The sequence below is a fragment of the Mobula hypostoma genome, chromosome 7 (genome assembly GCF_963921235.1).
Source record: "Mobula hypostoma chromosome 7, sMobHyp1.1, whole genome shotgun sequence".
In the NCBI taxonomy this organism is placed as follows: Eukaryota; Metazoa; Chordata; class Chondrichthyes; order Myliobatiformes; family Myliobatidae; genus Mobula; species Mobula hypostoma.
In genome coordinates this window covers 44,505,601-44,526,946 of record NC_086103.1, presented here as the reverse complement: position 1 = coordinate 44,526,946, position 21,346 = coordinate 44,505,601, and the positions used below count along the sequence as shown (strand labels likewise).

General features: G+C 40.6%; 1 protein-coding gene across 2 annotated transcripts in view; it reads right to left on the bottom strand.

The window, feature by feature from the left end:
• Positions 1-21,346, bottom strand: part of spock1 (SPARC (osteonectin), cwcv and kazal like domains proteoglycan 1) — a 520,348-nt gene that overhangs the window by 316,614 nt on the left and 182,388 nt on the right. For both annotated transcript variants that reach the window (XM_063053347.1, XM_063053348.1), the window contains exon 3: positions 20,500-20,545. In XM_063053347.1, the coding sequence (XP_062909417.1) occupies positions 20,500-20,545 (46 nt within the window). The remainder of the gene's footprint in view (positions 1-20,499; positions 20,546-21,346) is intronic.

Below are 21,346 nucleotides of genomic sequence, written 5' to 3'. Positions count from 1 at the left end.
AGAACTGGGTGGCTAGACACAGCTCAAATGCAATCTATACATTTGTTGGCAGAATCTCAGATGGTGACAAGGAGGTGTATAGGATTGAGATAAATCAGTTGTCTGATTGCTGTCATAACAATCTTGCACTCAATGATATGATTGTGGACCATGAAGGGGAGGTTGGGAGAAAACATACCAGTTCTCATTGAGGGGTAAGCAGCTTCAAGATCCTGGGTGTCAGCATCTCTGAAGATCTATCATGGGCCAACATATTGATGCAATTATGAAGAAGGCACATCGGTAGCTTTACTTCATTAGAGTTTGTGGAAATTTGGTATGTCACCAAAGACTCTAGCAATTTTCTACAAATGTACCATGGATTGCATTCTGGCTGATTGGATCGCTGTCAAACCACAGGACTGAAAAAGGTTGTAGAGGGTTGTAAACTCAGCCAGCTCCATCATAGGCACTAGCCTCCCACCAGAGAAATAACACCAATCCTCATGATGGGTCGGTGGTGGAACGGCTGAGCAGCTGCAGGTTCCTGGGCCCAGCTCCTTGAGGCAATTACAAAGGTGGCATACCAGTGGCTCTATTTCATGAGGAGTTTAAGTAGATTTAGTATATCATCAAAGATTCTTGCAAGTTTCTTTAGATATATAAATTATAGCAAAAATTAGTGGGAACCTAGAGAACTGGGAATTTTTAAAAAAAAACAACAGAAAGCATCAAAAATAGCAATAAGGAGAGAAAACATGAAACATGAAGGTAAGCTAGCTAATAATACAAAAGAGGACACCAATTTTTTCAGGTAGATGGTACTATGTAAAAGTCTTATGCACCCTAATTTTGGTTTCAGATGGTATGGCCTCCACAGAGCACTGATCTCAACATCATTGAGGCTGTCTGGGATAACCTGGAGAAACAGAAGCAGGCAAGTCAGCCAAGGTCTGCTGAAGAACTGTGGCAAGTTCTCCAAGGTGCTTGGAACAACCTACCAATTGATTTTCGTATAAAACTGCACGACAGTGTATCGAAGAGAATTGACGCAGTTTTAAAGTCAAAAGGTGGTCACACCAAATATTGATTTGATTTAGTGTTTTTTAAAACTTTTTTTACGGCTCATTTTAGTGAATTGTTTGATATTTAGAAACTTTACATTTCATTATTTTGGAAAGCAACTTTGCTTTACAGACAACACACATCAAAGTTGCTGGTGAACGCAGCAGGCCAGGCAGCATCTCTAGGAAGAGGTGCAGTCGATGTTTCAGGCCTGACGAAGGGTCCTGGCCTGCTGCGTTCACCAGCAACTTTTATGTGTGTTGCTTGAATTTCCAGCATCTGCAGAATTCCTGTTGTTTGCTTTACAGAATTGTTTTACATGTGCCGGAGATTTTTGAACATATAGAGTGGGAGAGAGGCAGGAATGAACATTGGACTTCTGGGAAATGACGCTGGAGAGATAGTAACAGGAAACAAAGAAATGGCAGATGAACACAATAAGTATTTTATGTCGGTGTTCACTCTGGAGGACGTCAGTAGCATACTGGAAACTCCAGAGTCTCAGGGGGCGCATGAGTGGAGTCGCTATTACTAAAGAGAAGGTGCTTGGGAAGCTGAAAGACTGAAAGGTAGATAAGTGGGGTGTATGGGGTGTCTAGGGAGGGGTAGCACCTCTGATGGTGGGCTGGTCATGCTCTGCCCAGGGGCAGCTCTTCTACTTTTGGTCCCCATCTCTCTCCTGTGGCTCTAAGTAACTGTTTGCATACAACAGTGGCCACATCCTGGTACACCACTTCAACAGGCAGGCTAAGCCAGCTGAGGGTAGCCGGGAACGCCCAAACCCTTTGAGATAGGGGTATGCCTACCCTAGCATGCGAAGCCAGTTCTGGTCGACTGGGCGGATGAGATCAACTACAAGATCCAATGGCCAAGAAGGCAGTGCTGCAATGCTTCAGGGAGACCGAAGGGCATGACAGGGCATAGAAGGCATCATGGCTACTCACTGCACCAAGGAAGTCTCCATTCGTGATGGTTTTTGAGGCCGAGGGAGTGGAACTGCACCAGTGCAACAGCTTTTTCACTATAAAACTCCTCACACATGGGTTACGTCATCGTCGGAAATGACAGACAACCAACACAGATAAATCACATAGATCAGATGGACTACATCCCGTGGTCCTGAAAAAGATAGCTGAAGCGATTGGGCAGGCATTGATCATGACTCCCCCAGAGATATTGTGGAAGCCTCCCTCTCTTGTTAAAGAGTGGCACAACATTTACAATTTTCTAATCCTCTGGAACCATTCTGGAATCTAGATTTTCCAATCCAGAGGAGTGGAAAATTTACAAATGTCACTTCTCTGTTTAAGAAGGGAAGGAGGCAAAAGATGGAAATTTATAGCTAGACAAACATCAGTGATCATTTACTTGGATTTTCAGAAGACCTTTGACAAGGTGTCATCAATGAGGCTGCTAAACAAGTTAACAGCTCATGTTAACCCAAGGAAGATATAGGCATAGACAAAAGATTGGCTGTTTGGCAAAAGGCGAAGAGTTCAAATAAAGAGTGTCTTTTCCGGTTTCCACAGGGGTCATGTTGGCTCCATTACTTATCATATTTTTGTGATAAATGGGGCCATATTTGTGGAGGAAACCAAGATAGGTTGAAGTGCAGATAGTGTTGAGGAAGCAGATAATCTGCAAAAGGATTTAGACAGATTAAGAGAATAGGCAAAGAAGTTGCAGATGGAATACAGTGTAGGGAATTGTATGGCCATTCACTTTGGTAGATAAAATAGACTATTTTTAAAATCAGAAGCATATTTGAAAATTATAAGTGCAAGGGGTCTTGGGAATCTCAATGCAGGAATACCTAAAGGTTAACTTTCAGGGCGAGTTCATTGTAAGGTAGGTGAATGCAATATTTTGAATGCACAATTAGCTTCTTTTTGAGGGGACTGGAATATTAGAGTAAGAATGTGATGCTGAGGCTCTATGAAGTATTGATCAAACTGATGTTGGAGCATTGCGAGCTGTTTTGGGCCTCTTATCTAAGGAAGGATGTGCTTGCATTGAAGAAGGTGCAGAGGTTTATGAAATTTTACTGGGAATGAAAGGGTTAACATACGAGGACTGTTCAATGGCTCTGGACCTGTACTCACTCAAATTTAGAAGAAAGTTGGGGGATTTCAAAAACCTACTGAGTATTGAAAAGCCTAGAAAGAATGGATATGCAGAGGATGTTTCTCATAGTGGGAGAGTCTAGGATCAGAGGGCACAGCCTCAGAATACAAAATACAAGGATGTCCTTTTAGAACAGAGATGAGGAGTGATTCCTGTAGCCAGAAGTTGATGAATCTGTGGAATTTATTTCCTCAGACAGCTGTGAAGGCCAAGTCACTGGATACATTTAAAGCAGGTCTTAATTAGTAAGTCAATTAGTGTTTAATTAGTAAGAGCATCAAATGCTATGGGAAGAAGGAGGGAGAATAAAAGGGAAAATAAAACAGCAATGGTTGAATTTCAGGAGAGACTAGATGGGCCCAATGGCCTAATTCTGTTCCTATTTCTTATGGTCTGATGGAATATGGTGGACAGCATTCTGACTGGTTGCATTGCAGTCTAGTATGGAGCCTCTGATGCACAGGATCGCAAGGGACTGCGGAGCAGTGCAGCTGCAAAATGGGTACAATCTTTCCCACTATCACAGACATTTTCAAGAAATGCCTCAAGAAGGCAACATCCAGCATTAAAGATCCTTACATTCAGGACATGCCTTTCTCATGATACAACCATCAGGGAGGAGCACACTTGTCATTTTAGGAACAGTGTCTACCCCTCCACCATCAGATTTCTAACTGGTCCATGTTATGTGTCTTTTGTGCTATTTATTTATTTTTGTACATTATAGTACTTTTTATGTCTTACACTGTACTGCTGCTAAACAATAAATGTCTCAATAATAATAAAGGTGATTCTGATTCTATTCATCTTTACTGCAGGGCCTTAAGGCACACGACAAGATCTCCATTCCCAGCCCAGACATGACAAAAGCAGGAAAAGCATCAGGAGGAGCATGGGCAGCAAACTAAATTAACAAACCTTCATTTCCCCCTTGTTGTTCAACCTCTCTGCCAACTGGACTTCCTATTTTAACAAACTGAAATATTAATCTTTTCTCTTCCTAGCAGCCCAAGCTGTCCAGTATTTACTGTTACTACTTCTCTTTTCCCCCTCTCTCTCTCTCTCCCACTTTCCCCTCCCTCTGCAGCTTAACTGTTCCCTGTCCTGATGAAAAGTGCTTGCTTTAAGTATATTTGTCTCCACGTTTATTGCCCGACTTGCTGAATATTTCCAGCATTTTATATTTTTACTGAAGTGATCTGACAGCCAATAGTTTTGAGGGAAACCCAGTTATATAATGGACTGCAAAGGCTGGCCAGACGGGGAAGAGGCCACATAATCTGGAGACAACTAAATTGTACCTTACCGGAACTTAAAATTAAGTAACAGCAAAAATAAATTACCAAGGTCAATGATTAAAATCTCAGATTTTCTTCATTTGGGCTTTATCAAGGCAAAGTGCAATAATGAAAGCAAAGATCCAGGAAAAAGTGAAGTAAAAAGAAAATTCACAAGAATTTTCTGGAAACAGGCAATTTAGCAATGGCACCATAAACCTGTTTGCCAAAGTTGACAAAACATAGAGTTTGCTACAAGAAATAGGTGCAAGGAACAACTTCTTGCTTGGCATTTCAGAGTGATTCTACAGAGGCCTGACCTGCCAAGACAGCGTTAGCCTGGCAGGACACACAGAGCCTGGCCGCACATGCTTCGCATAGCTAGATCCACAATAGTGACCAGTTACACCAGGCCTAGCCAAGTACCAGGTACAAAGACACAGATATAGAATACAAAAAGCGGCATTAATCTAAACTATAAAATTATCAAAAATGCAATCTTTATGGAGATTTCCTGAGATTCATGCCAACAAATATATCTTGCATAGTAAGGCAGCTAGGAGAGGCATTCCCTCAAAACTCAAAGACTTGGGTTCACAGAATTCTGGAGCAACCATACACATATACAGGCTGTTCGGCCCAGTAAGTCCATGCCAACTACAATGCCCATCCAGCTAGTCCCCAGTGCCTGCTTTGACCCATGTGACTCTAAGCTCTGCTCCCCCAGCTACCTATCCAAGCGCTTCTTGAAAGATGCCATTGTACTTGCCTCAACCATTTTCTCTGGCATTCATGCACAACCTCCCAAACCCTATGATTGCCTTCTTGACCAGAGCATTAATATGCCTCACCAGCCGAGGTTCCCTAAACTTGCCAGGTTTACCCTTCACCGTCACAGGAACATGCTGCTCTTGGACTGCTGCTATCACATACTCATACATCTCCCACTTGCCTTTCATTCCTCTCCCTTCAAACAGGCTCTCCCAATCAACCTCTGCTAGATCCTGTGTAATTCCCCCAAAATTAGCCCTGCTCCAACCTGTGGACCTTACCTATCCCTTTCCATCACTATTTAGCCAAAGTGCTCCTTGTCTGCCACTTCTGTTACTTCCCCTGACTATTCCCTAAGAAGAGGTCTAGTACTGCATCCTCCTGAGTTGGGCTCCCTGTATACTGACTCGGAAAACCTTCCTAGGCACATTTTACACATTCCACCCATCCAGGCCCTGAGCAGTCTGGATGGTCCGGCCAATGCCAAAGAGATTAAAAATGTCCCTCTGATACAACCCCACTACACTTACAACTAAGAGCAATTTCTCTTACACTTGCTCCTCAACTTCTCACTGACTATTGGAGGCCACTCCCACCAGAACGACCCTCACCTTCTTGTTTCTAAGTCCTCCACATACAGTCTCACTGGGCAAACCCCTGAAGAACATCATTTCAAAGTACTGCTGTTATGTCCTCTCTTATCAAAAGGGCAACAACCCCTCTTTGATTACCTGTACCTCTGTCAGCCCTGTAGTATCTCTACCCTGGAAAACTGAGCTGCTGTCCTGCCCTTCTCTTAGCCAAGTTTCTGTTATGCCCGTAATATCCCAATTCTCAAAGCCAATCCATGCCCTAAGTTCACCTGGTTTGCTTCCTGAACTTCATCCATTGAAATGAATGCAATTTACCTGGGTATTCCTTTTCCTGCCTGTGCTGTGCCCTGGTTATCCTGATTATTGAACCTACTCTCGCTGGCCACAGACTTGCTCCTGTTCGGAGTCCCACTCCCCTCTATCAATCTAGGTTAAACCCTTCCAATGTAATGAGTTCAACCCTGACCTCAGGTGCCATCAATGTCCATTTTCCCTGCAACTGTGTGGATTTCCTCCAGATGCTCCTTTTCCCTCCCACATCTTTAGGGTTGATATAGCTCGATTGCCCACTTTAAATTGAGCCTCAAGTGGCAGCATCTGGAGGGAGCTAACAAGAAAGTGGAAGGAATAAAAAGAAACAATGGGATTAATTTAAGATTGGTGTAAATGGGTAGTTATGTCTAGAATGGATTGAGTGGGCTGATATAATGTTGGATTTCTTTATGACTATAATATTTACTATAAACCAATGGTAAGCCCAAACAGAAATATACCAGTTCAATAAGTGCACTTCAAACCTATTCAAGCAGCATAAATGTTTAGGATGTTGTATTCCTGTCATTCAGCACACTGTGGAACTACATGAAAGATGACACCTGAAGCAGTGCATGTGATCCTTTAAGTTGTAGCACATCTAGATTACTATCTGGTATAATTTAATCGTTATTTGAGGAGAGAGTTACCCTGTGGAACTATGATATCACATGGAAAATGTTGGGGGCTGTATTTGTATCTTCCTGGATAATTATCAGCTAGGACAAACTGCACAGATACAGCCTGATCAGTTTTATTGGTACATTTCTATCGAACTCCACCTTTTGCTCCTCATCCCTGAAGGAAGAGCAACCACAGAGGAATGTCTATCTCTACTGTTGAGGGCATTTATATTCATAAAATAATCTTGTAAAAATGTTGTCAATAACCAGGCACAATCACAGTAATCAGACATCCCAAACTCCTCTGAACAAATAAAATAGATCAGCTTTTTTAAGAAAATTTCTCAACATTTCAGATTATGGGCACTTGACACATCTTTGCTACAATTTCAGGTATCTGCTAAGAAAAATAATTTCTACTACATGGTGATGATTAAAGTACAACAACAACATATAAATTGTGTTTTCCTGTTCTAAAACTCAGGCAACATTATTCAGGCACTACTTATATTAATTCCAAATAAATGAACAAAAATAATTTCATCCACTTCCCTTGTCAAAATCTAGATAACGTAATACATTTAAATGTCACTTCCCAACTTTCTATCCAGCATTTCATTTTACACAAATAAATGCAAAGGCTTTCCTTATCTGTACTAGATTTAAATTTATAATAAATAAGCTTGTCAAAGTAAATATATTACATGCAAATAGATATTCAGTGGAGGTCTGAGATGCATGAAGATTTTGCAGATGCTGGAAACCTTGAGCAACATACACAAAATGCTGGAGGAACTCAGCAGCTCAGTTGATGCTTCAGGCTGAGACCCTTCCTCAGGACTTGAAAAGAAGGAGGAAGAAGCTGGAATAAGGTGCTGGTGGTCAGGAGAAGGAGTACAATCTGGCAAGATGCTTCAGTGCGTGAACATTTCAAAGTGGTAGGGCCCGGTCGGAGAGTGAGGGATGACCCGATGTACAGCCAGTTTAAGTGCCATTGAAAAGGTCAGGGTGTCAGGGACAGAGGAAAGGGATGGGCTGATGTTCAGCTCGCTGCTCACGAGGTTTACTCATCTCTACGCTGAACTGAGGCTGTGAACTACAACTAATGGGCTCCTGGTTGGCTGTGACCAGCTTCATGGCTATGAACTTCAGTTCTGAATGTTATTTCCTTACTTTTATTGTTTGCATGATTAATTTTTAATGGGTTATTTATTTTGTGGCTGCTTGTAAGTAGGCAAATCTCCAGGTATACTATAGTATACTTACTATGATAATAAATTATAATAAATGTACAAATAAACTCTTCTTGGGCCTCTAGCTGGGTACAGGTATTGATTATAACCGACATTTCCATTCTCTCTCCTTGTTTACAATCGAATTCCAGTTCTTACTTAAAGCGAGACCTTCATCTTTGCTGAAATTCTTTTCCTCTAGTTTTATTTCAATGGCTTCCTTTAACAGGCAGAAACCTGATTGGATGAAGTCTAACCAATCAGGAGGGACGGACTACAGGGTTATAAATACCACCAGACTAAACATGCCTAGGCATCATCCCTGATAAAGATGGCAGAGTTTGTCATCGAAAAAAATCGGTAATAATCAAAACCTGTACCCGGCTGGAAGCCCGAGAAGAGTTTATTCATTATATACGCCACTCCTTTTTCACAATAAACGTATTTTGAACCTTTTAACTTTGAAATGATAGGTGAGACCAGGTGAATGGGGGAGGTTAAGATGAATTAAGAACCTGGAAGCTGATAGGAGGAAGGGGTAAAGGGATGAAGGAGGAATCTAATAGGAGACGGCAGTGAACCAAGGAAGAGAGGGATGGGAAAGGGTGAGGTAACGGACATGTGAGGAGAAGAGAAGGATTGAAAGAAGAACCAAAATAAGGAATGGGAAAAGGAGGGGGGGGGCATAGACATTTGTGCCATCAGATTGGTTTGTAATTGCTGTTTTCAATTATCTCTGTCTCTTGGTTAACCAAAGTACTGAAACTTAGTTGAAGAGTTAATGTCGATCATTCCAAACATATTAGTGAGGAGGAAGTCCATGCCAAACCCAACGTAGATAACTTGAAGTAAAACTGCAGAAAAATTACATTAAGACCATTGGTAACATGATATGTTACCACCAGCTCCACCACAATATGATCATGGGCATTTTGCATTACTGTCACCCAGACTGCAGCAAGTTTACTTGGAGATGTTTCCTGAAGGTTTATACAAGTGCTGGTGGCCATTTAAAAGTCAGAAATGCTTCAAGAGATTACCAAAATCTTAATATTTTGGTGATCTGAGAGTTGTAACTTAGGGTTGGGGATAAGGATAAGCGAGATCTGATTAATGTAGAGTGAAACCATGACAAGTTTGCATATGAGAATGAAAACTCTGCATCGATTCCATTCAGCAACAGGGAGCAAAGGCTAAGCATGATGACCAAATCAAGCCAAAAAGGAAAAAAAAGATAGAAAGGGTTTAATATCAGCGATAGGAAAACAAGACAAAGGCTGGTAATGTCACAGAAATGAAAGTGGCCATGATAGTCAATATAACATGCACAGTTTAGGTTTGGGTGAAGTTACATACAGCTTGATTCAAAATAACTGAATATTCAACAAAGAAAGATTGAATTGATAATAGCAAGTTCAGTGGAGATCATTAAAATTCAAATCACTTCTCAATATCAGACATGTGGTCAGCTAGCTGAGGTAATCAGGAAACCAAGAGAAATGTTGCAGTGTGAATACATTCAGAAGCTCAGATAGTTGTTACTAGAGTAAGTTACCGATGAGGAAAAGAAAGTTAATGAAAGAACACTCTCAGGACAATCACAAGAAGTGACTATGCGGAATATCCATCAGAAGCCACCTTCAGCAATGAATTGGCCCTACCAGAACTGTAAGGAATGAATCTGCTGATCAATATAATAAAGTGGGGCTCAAAACCATGCAGAGTATTTGAGTGTATTGTAAAGCCTTAACCTTTGTGCTTCTCAAATGTCTCACCATGGCTGTGTCCTTGAACATAACAGAGCTGGCTACAGGAGCTATGGGAATACAACCATGGGAACACAATATACAGTACTGTGGAAACAGAGGAGTCACTTGAACACAGGGGTGGGGCTTGTGAAGTGTGGTGACAAGTGATAATATGATTGGTTTTGGTTCAGTGGTTTGAGCTGGTGCTAATGTATTGGTCCACTTACAGCGGCATTTTGTATCAGTGGAACAGGTATAAAAGTTGAGCAGTTGGGGGCTTGGGAGGCAGTTCAAGGCCTCGCCAACTGGCTGGTTATGGATCGGGCAGAGTGAGAGGTGTGCTGTAATGAGAGGGCCCAAACAGACCCACAGAGATATTTTAATGCTTGCTATTCTGCCTTAACAAACAAAGATCTGTAGTTCAAAGCAAATAATTGAAGTTTGTGTCTTTCTGCCTAACTGAGCAGATTCCACAGACCTTTTGCTGTACTTGAGAAGAAATGGAATTCAATGCAGTGATCACAGGAGTTATTGTTGGTGACACTGAGCTGAAGTGTTCAAACACTTTGATGTGGGAGGCGGGAACATGGAGCAGGGTAATGACATAAACTAAGATGGCAGCTCTAGTATCTGATTGAAGGAATGTGATTTCTAGAGGAAAACTGCTGAATATTTTTGAAAATTATCCCATGAGGGTCAGCACCTATACAAAAAGAACTAATTTACAACATTAATGAGAAAGTGGTGAAATAGAAAATGGTGTCATAAACACATTTAAAAATGTAATAGACTGCAAAATGATGACAGGTTGGCACTAAAATGATTTGGGATTACAAAGATTTATTTGAGAGATGAAAGCAATGATGATAAATTGTTATTTCAAGCATTAAAAAATTGTAGCCAGAGACAAAATATCATTGAACAGAAACCACCATCATATTCTAACTACCTCAGTTATTGACAGCACAAGGTTTGAACAGCTGTAGAAAGTGATCATAATCTGTTTCACATCCCCTTAAACCACGTAAATCGCCTAATCAGAGGCAAAATAAGGAGAATTAAATTTCCCAAGCAAAAGTTCATCAATAACAGAATGTTGATGAAAGTAACATTAATCACTTTAGTCTATTTCTTTTCTTGTAATGACATGTAGGAGACCAAAAATTCATTGACATAACTCCAAATAAACCTCATCATTCTGCTGTTAAAAATTTGACTCAGCTTGAAGCTTAGCAACTTTATACATTTTTCAGGGCTTTGTAATCCTTTGGAATACTTGTCTTTGTTTTTTTGAGAACAGTTTAATTCTCCCAAGCGATCTTTCTCTCTCATTAAACTCACTTAAATGATGTCAACAGCTATGTGGCATCAATATCTGTCTGCAGTGAGATTTTTAACCTCACTAGTCTGAAAACAATTGCTTTTATTTAGTAACAGAACAACAACTAGGATTTAATTGCCCTAGTGCAGCAGGAATGCAGTAGTCATAGGGGATTCCATAGTCAGGGATTCTGTGAGCCTGATAGAGATACCTTCATGGTGTGTTGCCTCCCAGGTGCCAGGGTATGGGATGTCTCAGATTGGGTCCAGAATATTCTGAAGGGAGAGAGCGAGCAGCCAGCTATCTTGGTACATGTTAGTACTAATGACATAGATAGGAAAAGGGAGGAGGTCCTGAAGAGAGATTTCTGGGAGTTAGGAAGGAAGCTGAGAAGCAGGACCTCCAGGATAGTAATCTCAGGATTGCTACCTGTGCCACGTGCTAGTGAGGGCAAGAATAGTAGGATCAGGCAGATGAATGCGTGGCTGAGAGACTGGTGCAGGGGGCAGGGCTTCAGATTCTTGGATCATTGGGATCTCTTCTGGGGGAAGTATGACATGTTCAAAAAGGACGGGTTACACCTGAACCCAAAGGGGACCAATATCCTGGTGGGAAGGTTTAATAGAGCTGTTAGGGAGGGTTTAAACTATTTTGGCAGGGGGATGGGAACCGGAATGATAGAGCAGAGGAGGGTGAAAACAGAAATAAATCTAAGATAGTGAGCAGTAAAGATGTCAGGAAGGAGAAGCAGGTCATGGTGCAAATTTGCAGCCATTGGGATGAGTTGCAGTGCAATCAAAGCAAAGAGTACCAAATGCTGGAGTTAAGGTGTTATACTTAAATGCACGCAGCATAAGGAATAAGGTGGATGATCTTGTCGTACAGCTACAGATTGGCAGGTATGACATTGTGGCCATCACTGAGACGTGGCTAAAGGATGCCTGTCTCTGGGAGCTGAACGTCCAAGGATACACAGTGTATTGGAAGGATAGGCAGGTAGGCAGAAGAGGTGGTGTGGCTTTATTGGTAAGAAATGATATTAAATCATTAGAAAGAAGTGACATAGGATCAGGAGGTGCAGAATCTTTATGGGTTGAGCTAAGAAATCGCAGGGGTAAAAGGACCCTGATGGCAGTTATATACAGGCCTCCTAACAGCTGCAGTGATGTGGACTACACATTATAACAGGAAATAGAAAAGGCCTGTCAGAAGGGCAGTGCTATGATAATTGTGGGGGAATTTAACATGCGAGTGGATTAGGAAAATCAGGTCGGCACTGGATCTCAAGAGAGAGAATTTGTAGAATGTCTATGAGATGGCTTTTTAGAACAGTTTGTTGTTGAGCTCACTAGGGGATCAGCTGTACTGAATTGGGTATCGTGTAATGAACCAAAAGTGATTAGAGAGATTGAGGTGAAGGAACACTTAGGAGGCAGTGATCCTAACATGATTGAGTTCACTGTGAAATTTGAGAAAGAGAATCCGAAATCTGATGTGTCGGTATTTCAGTGGGGTAAAGGAAATTATAGTGGCATGAGAGAGGAACTGGCCAAAGTTGACTGGAAAGGGACACTGGCGGGAAGGATGGCAGAGCGGCAGTGGCTAGAGTTTATGCGAGGAGAGGAAGGTGCAAGACAGGTATATTCCAAAAATGAAGAAATTTTCAAATGGAAAAAGGATGCAACAGTGGCTGACAAGAGAAGTCAAAGCCAAAGTTAAAGCAAAGGAGAGGGCATACAAGGAAGCAAAAACTAGTGGGAAGGCAAGAGGATTGGTAAGTTTTTAAAAGCTTACAAAAGGAAAGTAAGAAGGTCATCAAGAGGGAAAAGATGAACTATGAAAGGATGCTGGAGAAATTGTAATGGGAGATAAGGAGATGGTGAAGGAACTGAATGAGTATTTTGCATCAGTCTTCACTGAGGAAGACATCAGCAGTAGACTGGACACTCAAGGGAAGATTGCAAATGTCACTCCGCTATTAAAGAAGGGGGAAAGGAAGCAAAAAGGAAATTATAGACCTGATAGCTTGACATCGGTGGTTGGGAAGTTGTTGGAGTCGATTGTCAAGGATGAGGTTACAGAGTACCTGGAGGCATATGACAAGATAGGTAGAACTCAGCATGGTTTCCTTAAAGAAAAATCCTGCCTGACAAACCCATTGCAATTTTTTGAGGAAGTAGGCTAGACAAGGGAGATGCAGTGGATATTGTGTATTTGGATTTTCAGAAGGCCTTTGACAAGGTGCCGCACATGAGGCTGCTAAACAAGATAAGAGCCCATGGAATTATGGGAAAGTTACATACGTGGATAGAGCGTTGGCTGATTGGCAGGAAGCAGAGAGTGGGAGTAAAGGGATCCTATTCTGGTTGGCTGCTGGTTACCAGTGGTGTTCCATAGGGGTCCATGTTGGGGCCACTTCTTTTTACGTTGTACATCAATGATTTGGATTATGGAATAGATGGCTTTGCGGCTAAGTTTGCTGATGATACAAAGACAGGTGGAGGGGCCAGTAGTGCTGAGGAAACGGAGAGTCTGCAGAGAGACTTGGTTAGATTGGGAGAATGGGCAAAGAAGTGGCAAATGAAATACAAAGTTGGAAAGTGTATGAATATGCACTTTGGCAAAAGAAATAAATGGGCAGACTATCACCTAAATGGGAAGAGAATTCAAAGTTCTGAGATGCAACGGGACTTGGGAGTCCTTGTGCAGGATACCCTTAAGGTTAACCTCCAGGTTGAGTCGGTGGTGAAGAAGGCAAATGCAATGTTGGCATTCATTTCTAGAGGAATAGAGTATAGGAGCAGGGATGTGATGTTGAGGCTCTATAAGGCACTGGTAAGACCTCACTTGGACTATTGTGTGCAGTTTTGGACTCCTTATTTAAGAAAGGATGTGCTGACGTTGGAGAGGGTTCACAGAAGATTCACTAGAATGATTCCGGGAATGAGAGGGTTAACATATGAGAAACGTTTGTCCGCTCTTGGACTGTATTCCTTGGAGTTTAGAAGAATGAGGGGGGACCTCATAGAAACATTTCGAATGTTGAAAGGCATGGACAGAGTGGATGTGGCAAAGTTGTTTTCCATGGTGGGGGAGTCTAGTACGAGAGGGCATGACTTAAGGATTGAAGGGTGTTCATTCAGAACAGAGATGCGAAGAAATTTTTTAGCCAGAGGGTGGTGAATCTGTGGAATTTGTTGCCACGGGCAGCAGTGGAGTTCGAGTCATTGGGTGTATTTAAAGCAGAGATTGATGGGTATCTGAGTAGCCAGGGCATCAAAGGTTATGGTGAGAAGGTGGGGGAGTGGGACTAAATGGGAGAATGGATCAGCTTGTGATAAAATGGTGGAGCAGACTCGATGGGCTGAATGACTGACTTCTGCTCCTTTGTCGTATGGTCTAGCTCCCATTAAAATGTGCCTTTAAAAGGCGGACAATATTCATACTATCCCAAGTTATTATTAGTTTGTACACTGAAGCATGAGGATATGGGTCTTACCCTCAACACTTGAGAACCAAAAACTCCTCTATAGGCCTACCTGTCCACAGCAGCACACTGCCTTCTGACATCAGAAGTTCACAGTGAGACCCTGTAAAAAATGTTCCACTACCCTGCTCCTGGAAAACCCTCATGGTGAAAGCAGACACTGATATCAAAATTCATCCCTGACTTCAATATATCAGTGCAACCTTTGATCGGTTGATGAAAATGGTATATGAAGATCAAGACCACAAACCTGGCATAAAACTCACTACTGAGCAACAATGTTCCTTACCCTCCTATACTCTTTTGAGACATAAACCATCTTAAAGGCACTGCAAAAGTACCAATACTGCGTCACAAAATTCTCTAAATTCACTGGTAGGACAAATGAACCAATGTCCATATCGTTTCCTGGCCTGGCCTATCCAACACTGAGACCCAGCCACTTTTCGATGGGTAGTGCCTCATGCATGTCACCAGACTTGGAAACAGGCTCTCTGTTCCAAGCTCTAAGTTGGTAGGTAACTATCAGACAAGGAAAAAGATTCAAGGCCTATTCAAAGTTTCACAGACCATAGAATGGTACAGCACTAAGGAGATCATTGACCCCTCAACATTATGCGGATATTGATGCAATGATGCTGGCATTTATACTAAATGTACCCCTCCTGTGTGTCATCCATCTTCCCTCCATTACCTTCAGAATCATGTGTCTATCTAAAAGGCACTTAAAGTTCCCAAACTGCCTGAATCCACTATTAATCCTGGAAACCTATTCCAGCCACCCACCAACTGGGTAAAAAAACAACATGCCCCTCACATTGCCTTTAAACTCTCCCCTCCCCCGATAACCTTAAAAGCAGGTCCTTTGCTGTTTGACATTTTTATCCTAATCCCTAGGGAAAAGATTCTGACTGTGAACGATATGTATGCTTTTCATGATCTTAAAAGCCACTGTTAGGTTTCCCCTTAGCCTCTGGTACTATAGGGAGAACAACCCGAATTTGTTTACCATTTCTTTGTGGTTCATACCCTCTAATCTAGGCAGCAACATGGCAAAAACTCTTCTAAGCCCTCTCCACAATCTCTGCATCCTTCCAATGAAGCGATCAGAATTGCATTCAATACTCCAAATGCAATCTAACTAAGTTTTATATAGCTGCAGCATGACTTTCTTACTCTGCCAATGAAGACAAACATATCATACGCCTTCTTTATCAACTTCTCCTCTTAGGTTGCCATTTTCAGTGCACTATGGACCCAGACCCCAAGATCCCTCTGTAGCTCAATGCTATTAAGAAGCCTACCAATAACTATATAGTTCCTTTTTTCATTTGACCTCCCAGAATGCAACACTTCACACTTGTCCAGATTAAACTCTATCTGTCGCTTCTCTGCCCAAATCTGTAACTGATCTATATTTTGTTGTATTTCTTGATATTTCTTGTGCAACACCACAAATCTTGGTATCATCTACAAACTTGCTAAGTTTGCAGAAGTGCAAAATCACACTAATTCCTGAGAACCTTGGTCCTACCAACATTCAAAGTGGAGAAAGTATATTCAGTATATAATGAAAACCACGAAGCTATGCATCAGGTTAGAGACCCTGCATAAATAGCATGCCACCGAGTAAACCATCTCTTCACCTGCCCCATCAATCAGCTGGACACTTATAACTGATTTTAACTGACATGTGGCTGTTGTGGTTTACTACTTATTGTTATGTTTATTAGTTAGTGTTGCATCTGTTATGTCATGATTGCACTGCCCCTGAGAAATGCTGTCTCACTCTGCCCTGCAGAGCTGATGTATGGTTAGAATGACAATAAAGTTTTTTGAATCTTTGAATCTCTTCCCCATCTGTGGGGCAGGTTGCATTCCATACATTGACCTCACTGGCCACCACAGAACCCATAAAACCACAGGTTGTAAGTCATCCTCAATATGATTCAAACTGGAATTTATGTTCTCAATGAGAACAGCTGCAAATGGATCCTACAGGTTGCAAGACATCCTCAATTCCTAGAGAAGATTCAACCTATAATTTATGTACTTACTGAGAACTGCTGCAAATTCAAAAGGATCCTTGTCTGCAGGCCCTAATTGTGAAGGCCCAGGTCACTGTCACACACTTCTTAGCTCTCAGGATCATTCCGAGTTGCTGCTGCTGATCCCTGCATCATCTCCACAGGCTGTTGCTTACTGCTTCAGGGAGGTCACATTCAAAAAAAGAAGCCAGTCTACACTTTCTTCACACCACAGGAACAGGCTGAGTGGGTACAATTATTTGTCTACAATGCAGGCTTCTCAGAATGCAGACATTTATGAATATCCTCATGTCATCACAAGCTTTTCACTGACAAACACCTGCCTTGAGTGCCTGGCTGCAGCTCTAGACTGTCTCCATGGTTACCCTGTGCAAAGAAAGTGTTGCGGATGAACATGGTTTTTCACCAGCTTGACCAGTCCTTTGCATATTGATCCCAATGTAGGTTCACTCAAAGTATACTTTGCTTTGTGGTATGTTCCTGTAAGAGCAGGGCGCAAGGATTGCACCCTGCTGAGCCACATGCTGCCAACTGCAGGAATTTGAAATACTACAAAAGGAAATGCAATATTAGTTCCAGTAGAGCACTGCACAGTTGAAAATCTCAAAGTTACTCTCCAAAAACTGCAATAGAACCTGCTGCTCATAGTGTTGTTTCAATAATTTGATATGGATGGTACAGAACAATACTTAAGAGAATATTTTAATATATTTGTGAAGGCTAAAGGCTTTCTAGCTGATTAATATACTGCCTCTTTGCCTAATAATGATTTATCATAAGTGAATAAAATTGTAAAGTTTGCAACAGTCACTTAATAGTTTGATCATCAAGCAGTTATCTTCTGTTTTAAACAGTTCTAGATCTTTTCTTTGCATCAGAGAAAAGGAATATTTTGCGTAACCAAAGGATTACTGACCACATTTATGATACCGAAATTCTACTACATTCTGTCAGAATACAAATTGCATTTATATATAGAATGAAAAACAAGTTAAAGAGTGTAAATATTCTTGAGCATCTCCATTGATTGTCACTTACTGGAATTTGGATTTGTAATGCACTTTTTCTGTTTCTCCTAGCCCCTTTGCAAACAAATTGTGTCAGCTGTGATTCACTTCATAACACCCTTGCCTCTGAGTCAGACATTAATGGGTTGAAATTCCACTCTAAAGAATTGAACACAAAAATACAGATTGACATTCCAATTCTGTTCAGAATGCGTGCTGTATACTTGTACACCTTATGGTTGTAACAGTAAACCAAGGCCACATCGAATCTCTCAAGTGAATGCAAATAATATTACAGTACTGTTTCAACAAAGAACAGTGGACCAATATTAATTTTGTGGGCAACGTTACTAAAACACATTACCTATTCCTTGTCATCTGCTGGAGCCTGCTATGCATGCATTGGCTGCCATACTTTCTGAATTATAATAGTGACCAACTTGAAATGCTTCCAAGGCTGCAGAGTGCTTTCGGATTTGAAAGTTCATTAAATTGCAAGGCTCTTTTTCCCTTATCATAGGTTTTCCAAATGACCCGGAGATACAAATTCTCTGGATACAGCAAAGCAAGATAATGTGCCTCAGAATTATTCAACAAATTCAAATTGATCTCTTGGCTTCAAAAGAAACAAATTCTCTGTTCTATTCTTTTTCTAGAAAATGAAAAGAAGGTATGGGTGAAGTAAAACAGAATTTAGTGCAAGAGAAAAAGGGCTGATGGGTATTTCTGGTCAGTATGATTCTCTATATGCAGCACAAACTTGCATACTTTCTACAGAGTATTTCCCACAAGGTCCAAGATTCTTTCTTCTTCAAGTAAGCATCAAGCCTCCCTTTAAGTGGATCAATGCTTTCTGCAGCAACCAGTCAATGCAGCAGCAGATTCAGAATCTCAACACTACTGAAATAAAGAAAATTGCTTTGAAAATTTTAAATTGGTGGTATCCTATATTTATTCTTCCCTATTGTGGATTCACTAATAAATGGAAACAGATTCTTCATGTATATTCCTACTGTATCCAATCAGGATTTTATAGATCTGAGTTTTCCCTTCTCTAGGGAAAACATCACCAATCTATTCAATATTTTCCTGCTCGCTGTATTCTCTCAATTTCAGTAAGGTTTGATAAATGTTTTCAGCATTCTCAAGACGTGTTCGACTGCAGCAGAAACTCAACTTGGTTAATCGGGATGATAACACAGAGAGGTGCTTTATGCTGAACAAGGTAAAGCATTCTTCAGCATCTTTGGAAGTACACTTCTAGAGGCAAGTAGGGAGGGTTGATGTTATCTTTAGAGGCCATTGAGAAATGCTTCAGCAACTCTGACTGAAGCCTTGCAGAAATGGTTTAGGGACCAAGTTGAATCTGGCACAGTAACATATGCAGCCTCCAAGAAGGTTCGATTTCCAACCTAAGTAATGGAAATGTACACTGCATTCAATGCAGAGTGCTTTCCTAACTGTGCCCTGAGAAAGTGAAGTTCAGTCCTTGTGAAACTCTGCTATAATCACATATGAAGAGAGGCCTTTTCTTCAATACTATGCTCCCTCCTCCCACTGGAATTTCTAGATCACCATGTTACAGAGTTTAAGTGAAGAAAAAGAGCTGGATGCGATAATAAGGACCTGCTCTTCTTTGGTGTGGTACTGTAGATCTTCACGTTCATCTAATAGGGCTGACAGGGCTTCCAATAGTAATCCCTCAATATAGTTTTTAGCATCAGCTTAAAACTTTGTCTCAAATTCTCCAGAGGGCGACTTGAGTTTGAAACCTTCAAACTTAGAAAGGAGACCTCTATAAAGTCACAGTTGATAGTCTGTATCTTGTATTTCTAAAAGATATCCAATTTGGTCACAGCAATTCAATTTTAAACATTTATTGATTTCTTGGGTTGGAATGGAATATCAAACTGAGCAGGTTCTCAAGTGAGTGAAGAGATCTGCTTCAGCAAATTGCCACCCATGTAAAGTAATAAAGATGTACATGCTCAGTTCCAAAAAAATCAAACAGAGCAGTTCACCTCTGTTTACATAACAACCCAATAGCAATGAAATAACATGATTGCTCCCAGAAGATAAATGTAAGGCAAAGTAAATAAAAGGTTAGAACTGCACCAAAAACAATTACGTTTGTAAGTGACATTAATAAGTAGATGATCTAAGCTTTGGATAGAATTGCTCTTTTCAAGTAATAGTGAACTGAGAGAAAACATCAAATTATAAAAGCTGTATCAAATCAACTTCACTGGGATTCTTCTGTTTGAACTGGCATTATCTTCACACTACAGAAGTGTATATTGTGAGTTATTCATCATTTAGCAGATATTTATATTTAGATTCATCTAAAGCATTTAAGCGAGATCAATAGCTAAAAAAAAACACTTGCTGTAATTTTACCAATTGCTTCTGATTTTCTTCTTTCCTTATTTTTATATTCACCTTCCATAATACAAATCTCAAATGCACATTTCTTTAAGTCTACTTGGAAATGTACATAATGCCTTTCAGATGTTTGGAATATTGTTTCTGGATACAATACACATTCAATGTATAAAATGCTTCAAATATTTATAATTACTAATTTTATTATGCATACAAGGTTAGGGAAGACTTGAACATTCAGAACCACACAGAATTTAACTATTTTAATTTCATCCCACAACAGAAATTCTAAAATCTTGGAAGTACATTTGCACGGGTAACATTAAAATCTCTTTAATTATTTTGTGTGAAGGAAAGCTCAAAATTTGAACCCATATACAATTCTCTGTGTAAGAGGTTAATAAAGACAATTCTTCTTAGAGCATAAAAGACAAGTTTTTTTAATTCAATGTAGCACTGTTTCAAAATTGCTTAACTATAGAATTGTGAATAATGCATACAGCAATGGTGTTAAGTCACAGAAATCATACCTTGATCAAATGGCTTACTAGGATTCCAGCTTCTGAAATAATCATCCTAAAACATGAAAATGAAAATGTTTCATTATATCAGTATCTTTGGATCTGCAGGAGTAAATGACCACAGATAAGAACAAAGAAAAATACTATGCTATATTGCAGCTTGTGAACAAATCTTTTAAAATAATCTAAAAAAGTTATTTTAAAATACATACTAAACAATTTTGTATGTATTATTTTTTCCTTGAATCTGGGTATTGCTGGCCTGGTGGTGAGCCATATACTTCAACAATGGATGTCTTTTTGCTGAAGATGCTGTAGTTTAATGATTTAGAAACAATGATGATAAATGACCAATGATAAATTTTCAAGTCAGGATGATGGACAATTTGGAGAGGAATCAGCTGGTGGTAGTGGTTCGCGGTGTGCCTGCTCTTCAGCCCTTGGAAGACAAGATTGTCAGAAATACTATCACAGTAGCCTGGATGAATCACTATGGCACATTCTGTAGATGGGATACACTGTCGCCAGTGCGCATCAGTGGCAAAAAGGAATGATTATGTAGGATAACAAACACAAGAAAGTCTGCAGACGCTGGAAATCCAAGGCAAAGCACACAAAATGCCAGAGGAACTCAGCAGGTCAGGCAGCATCCATGGAAATGAATAAACAGTTGACGTTTCAGGCTGAGACCCTTCATCAGGACTGGAAGAAAAGATAAGTCAGAGCAAGAAGTTGGGAGGAGGGGTGGAAGAAGCACAGGGTACAGTTGGAATGCTGATTAAGCAAAGTGAGAAAGAATTAAGGAATTTGGAGCTAGAAACATAGAAAACCTACAGCACAATACAGGCACTTCGGC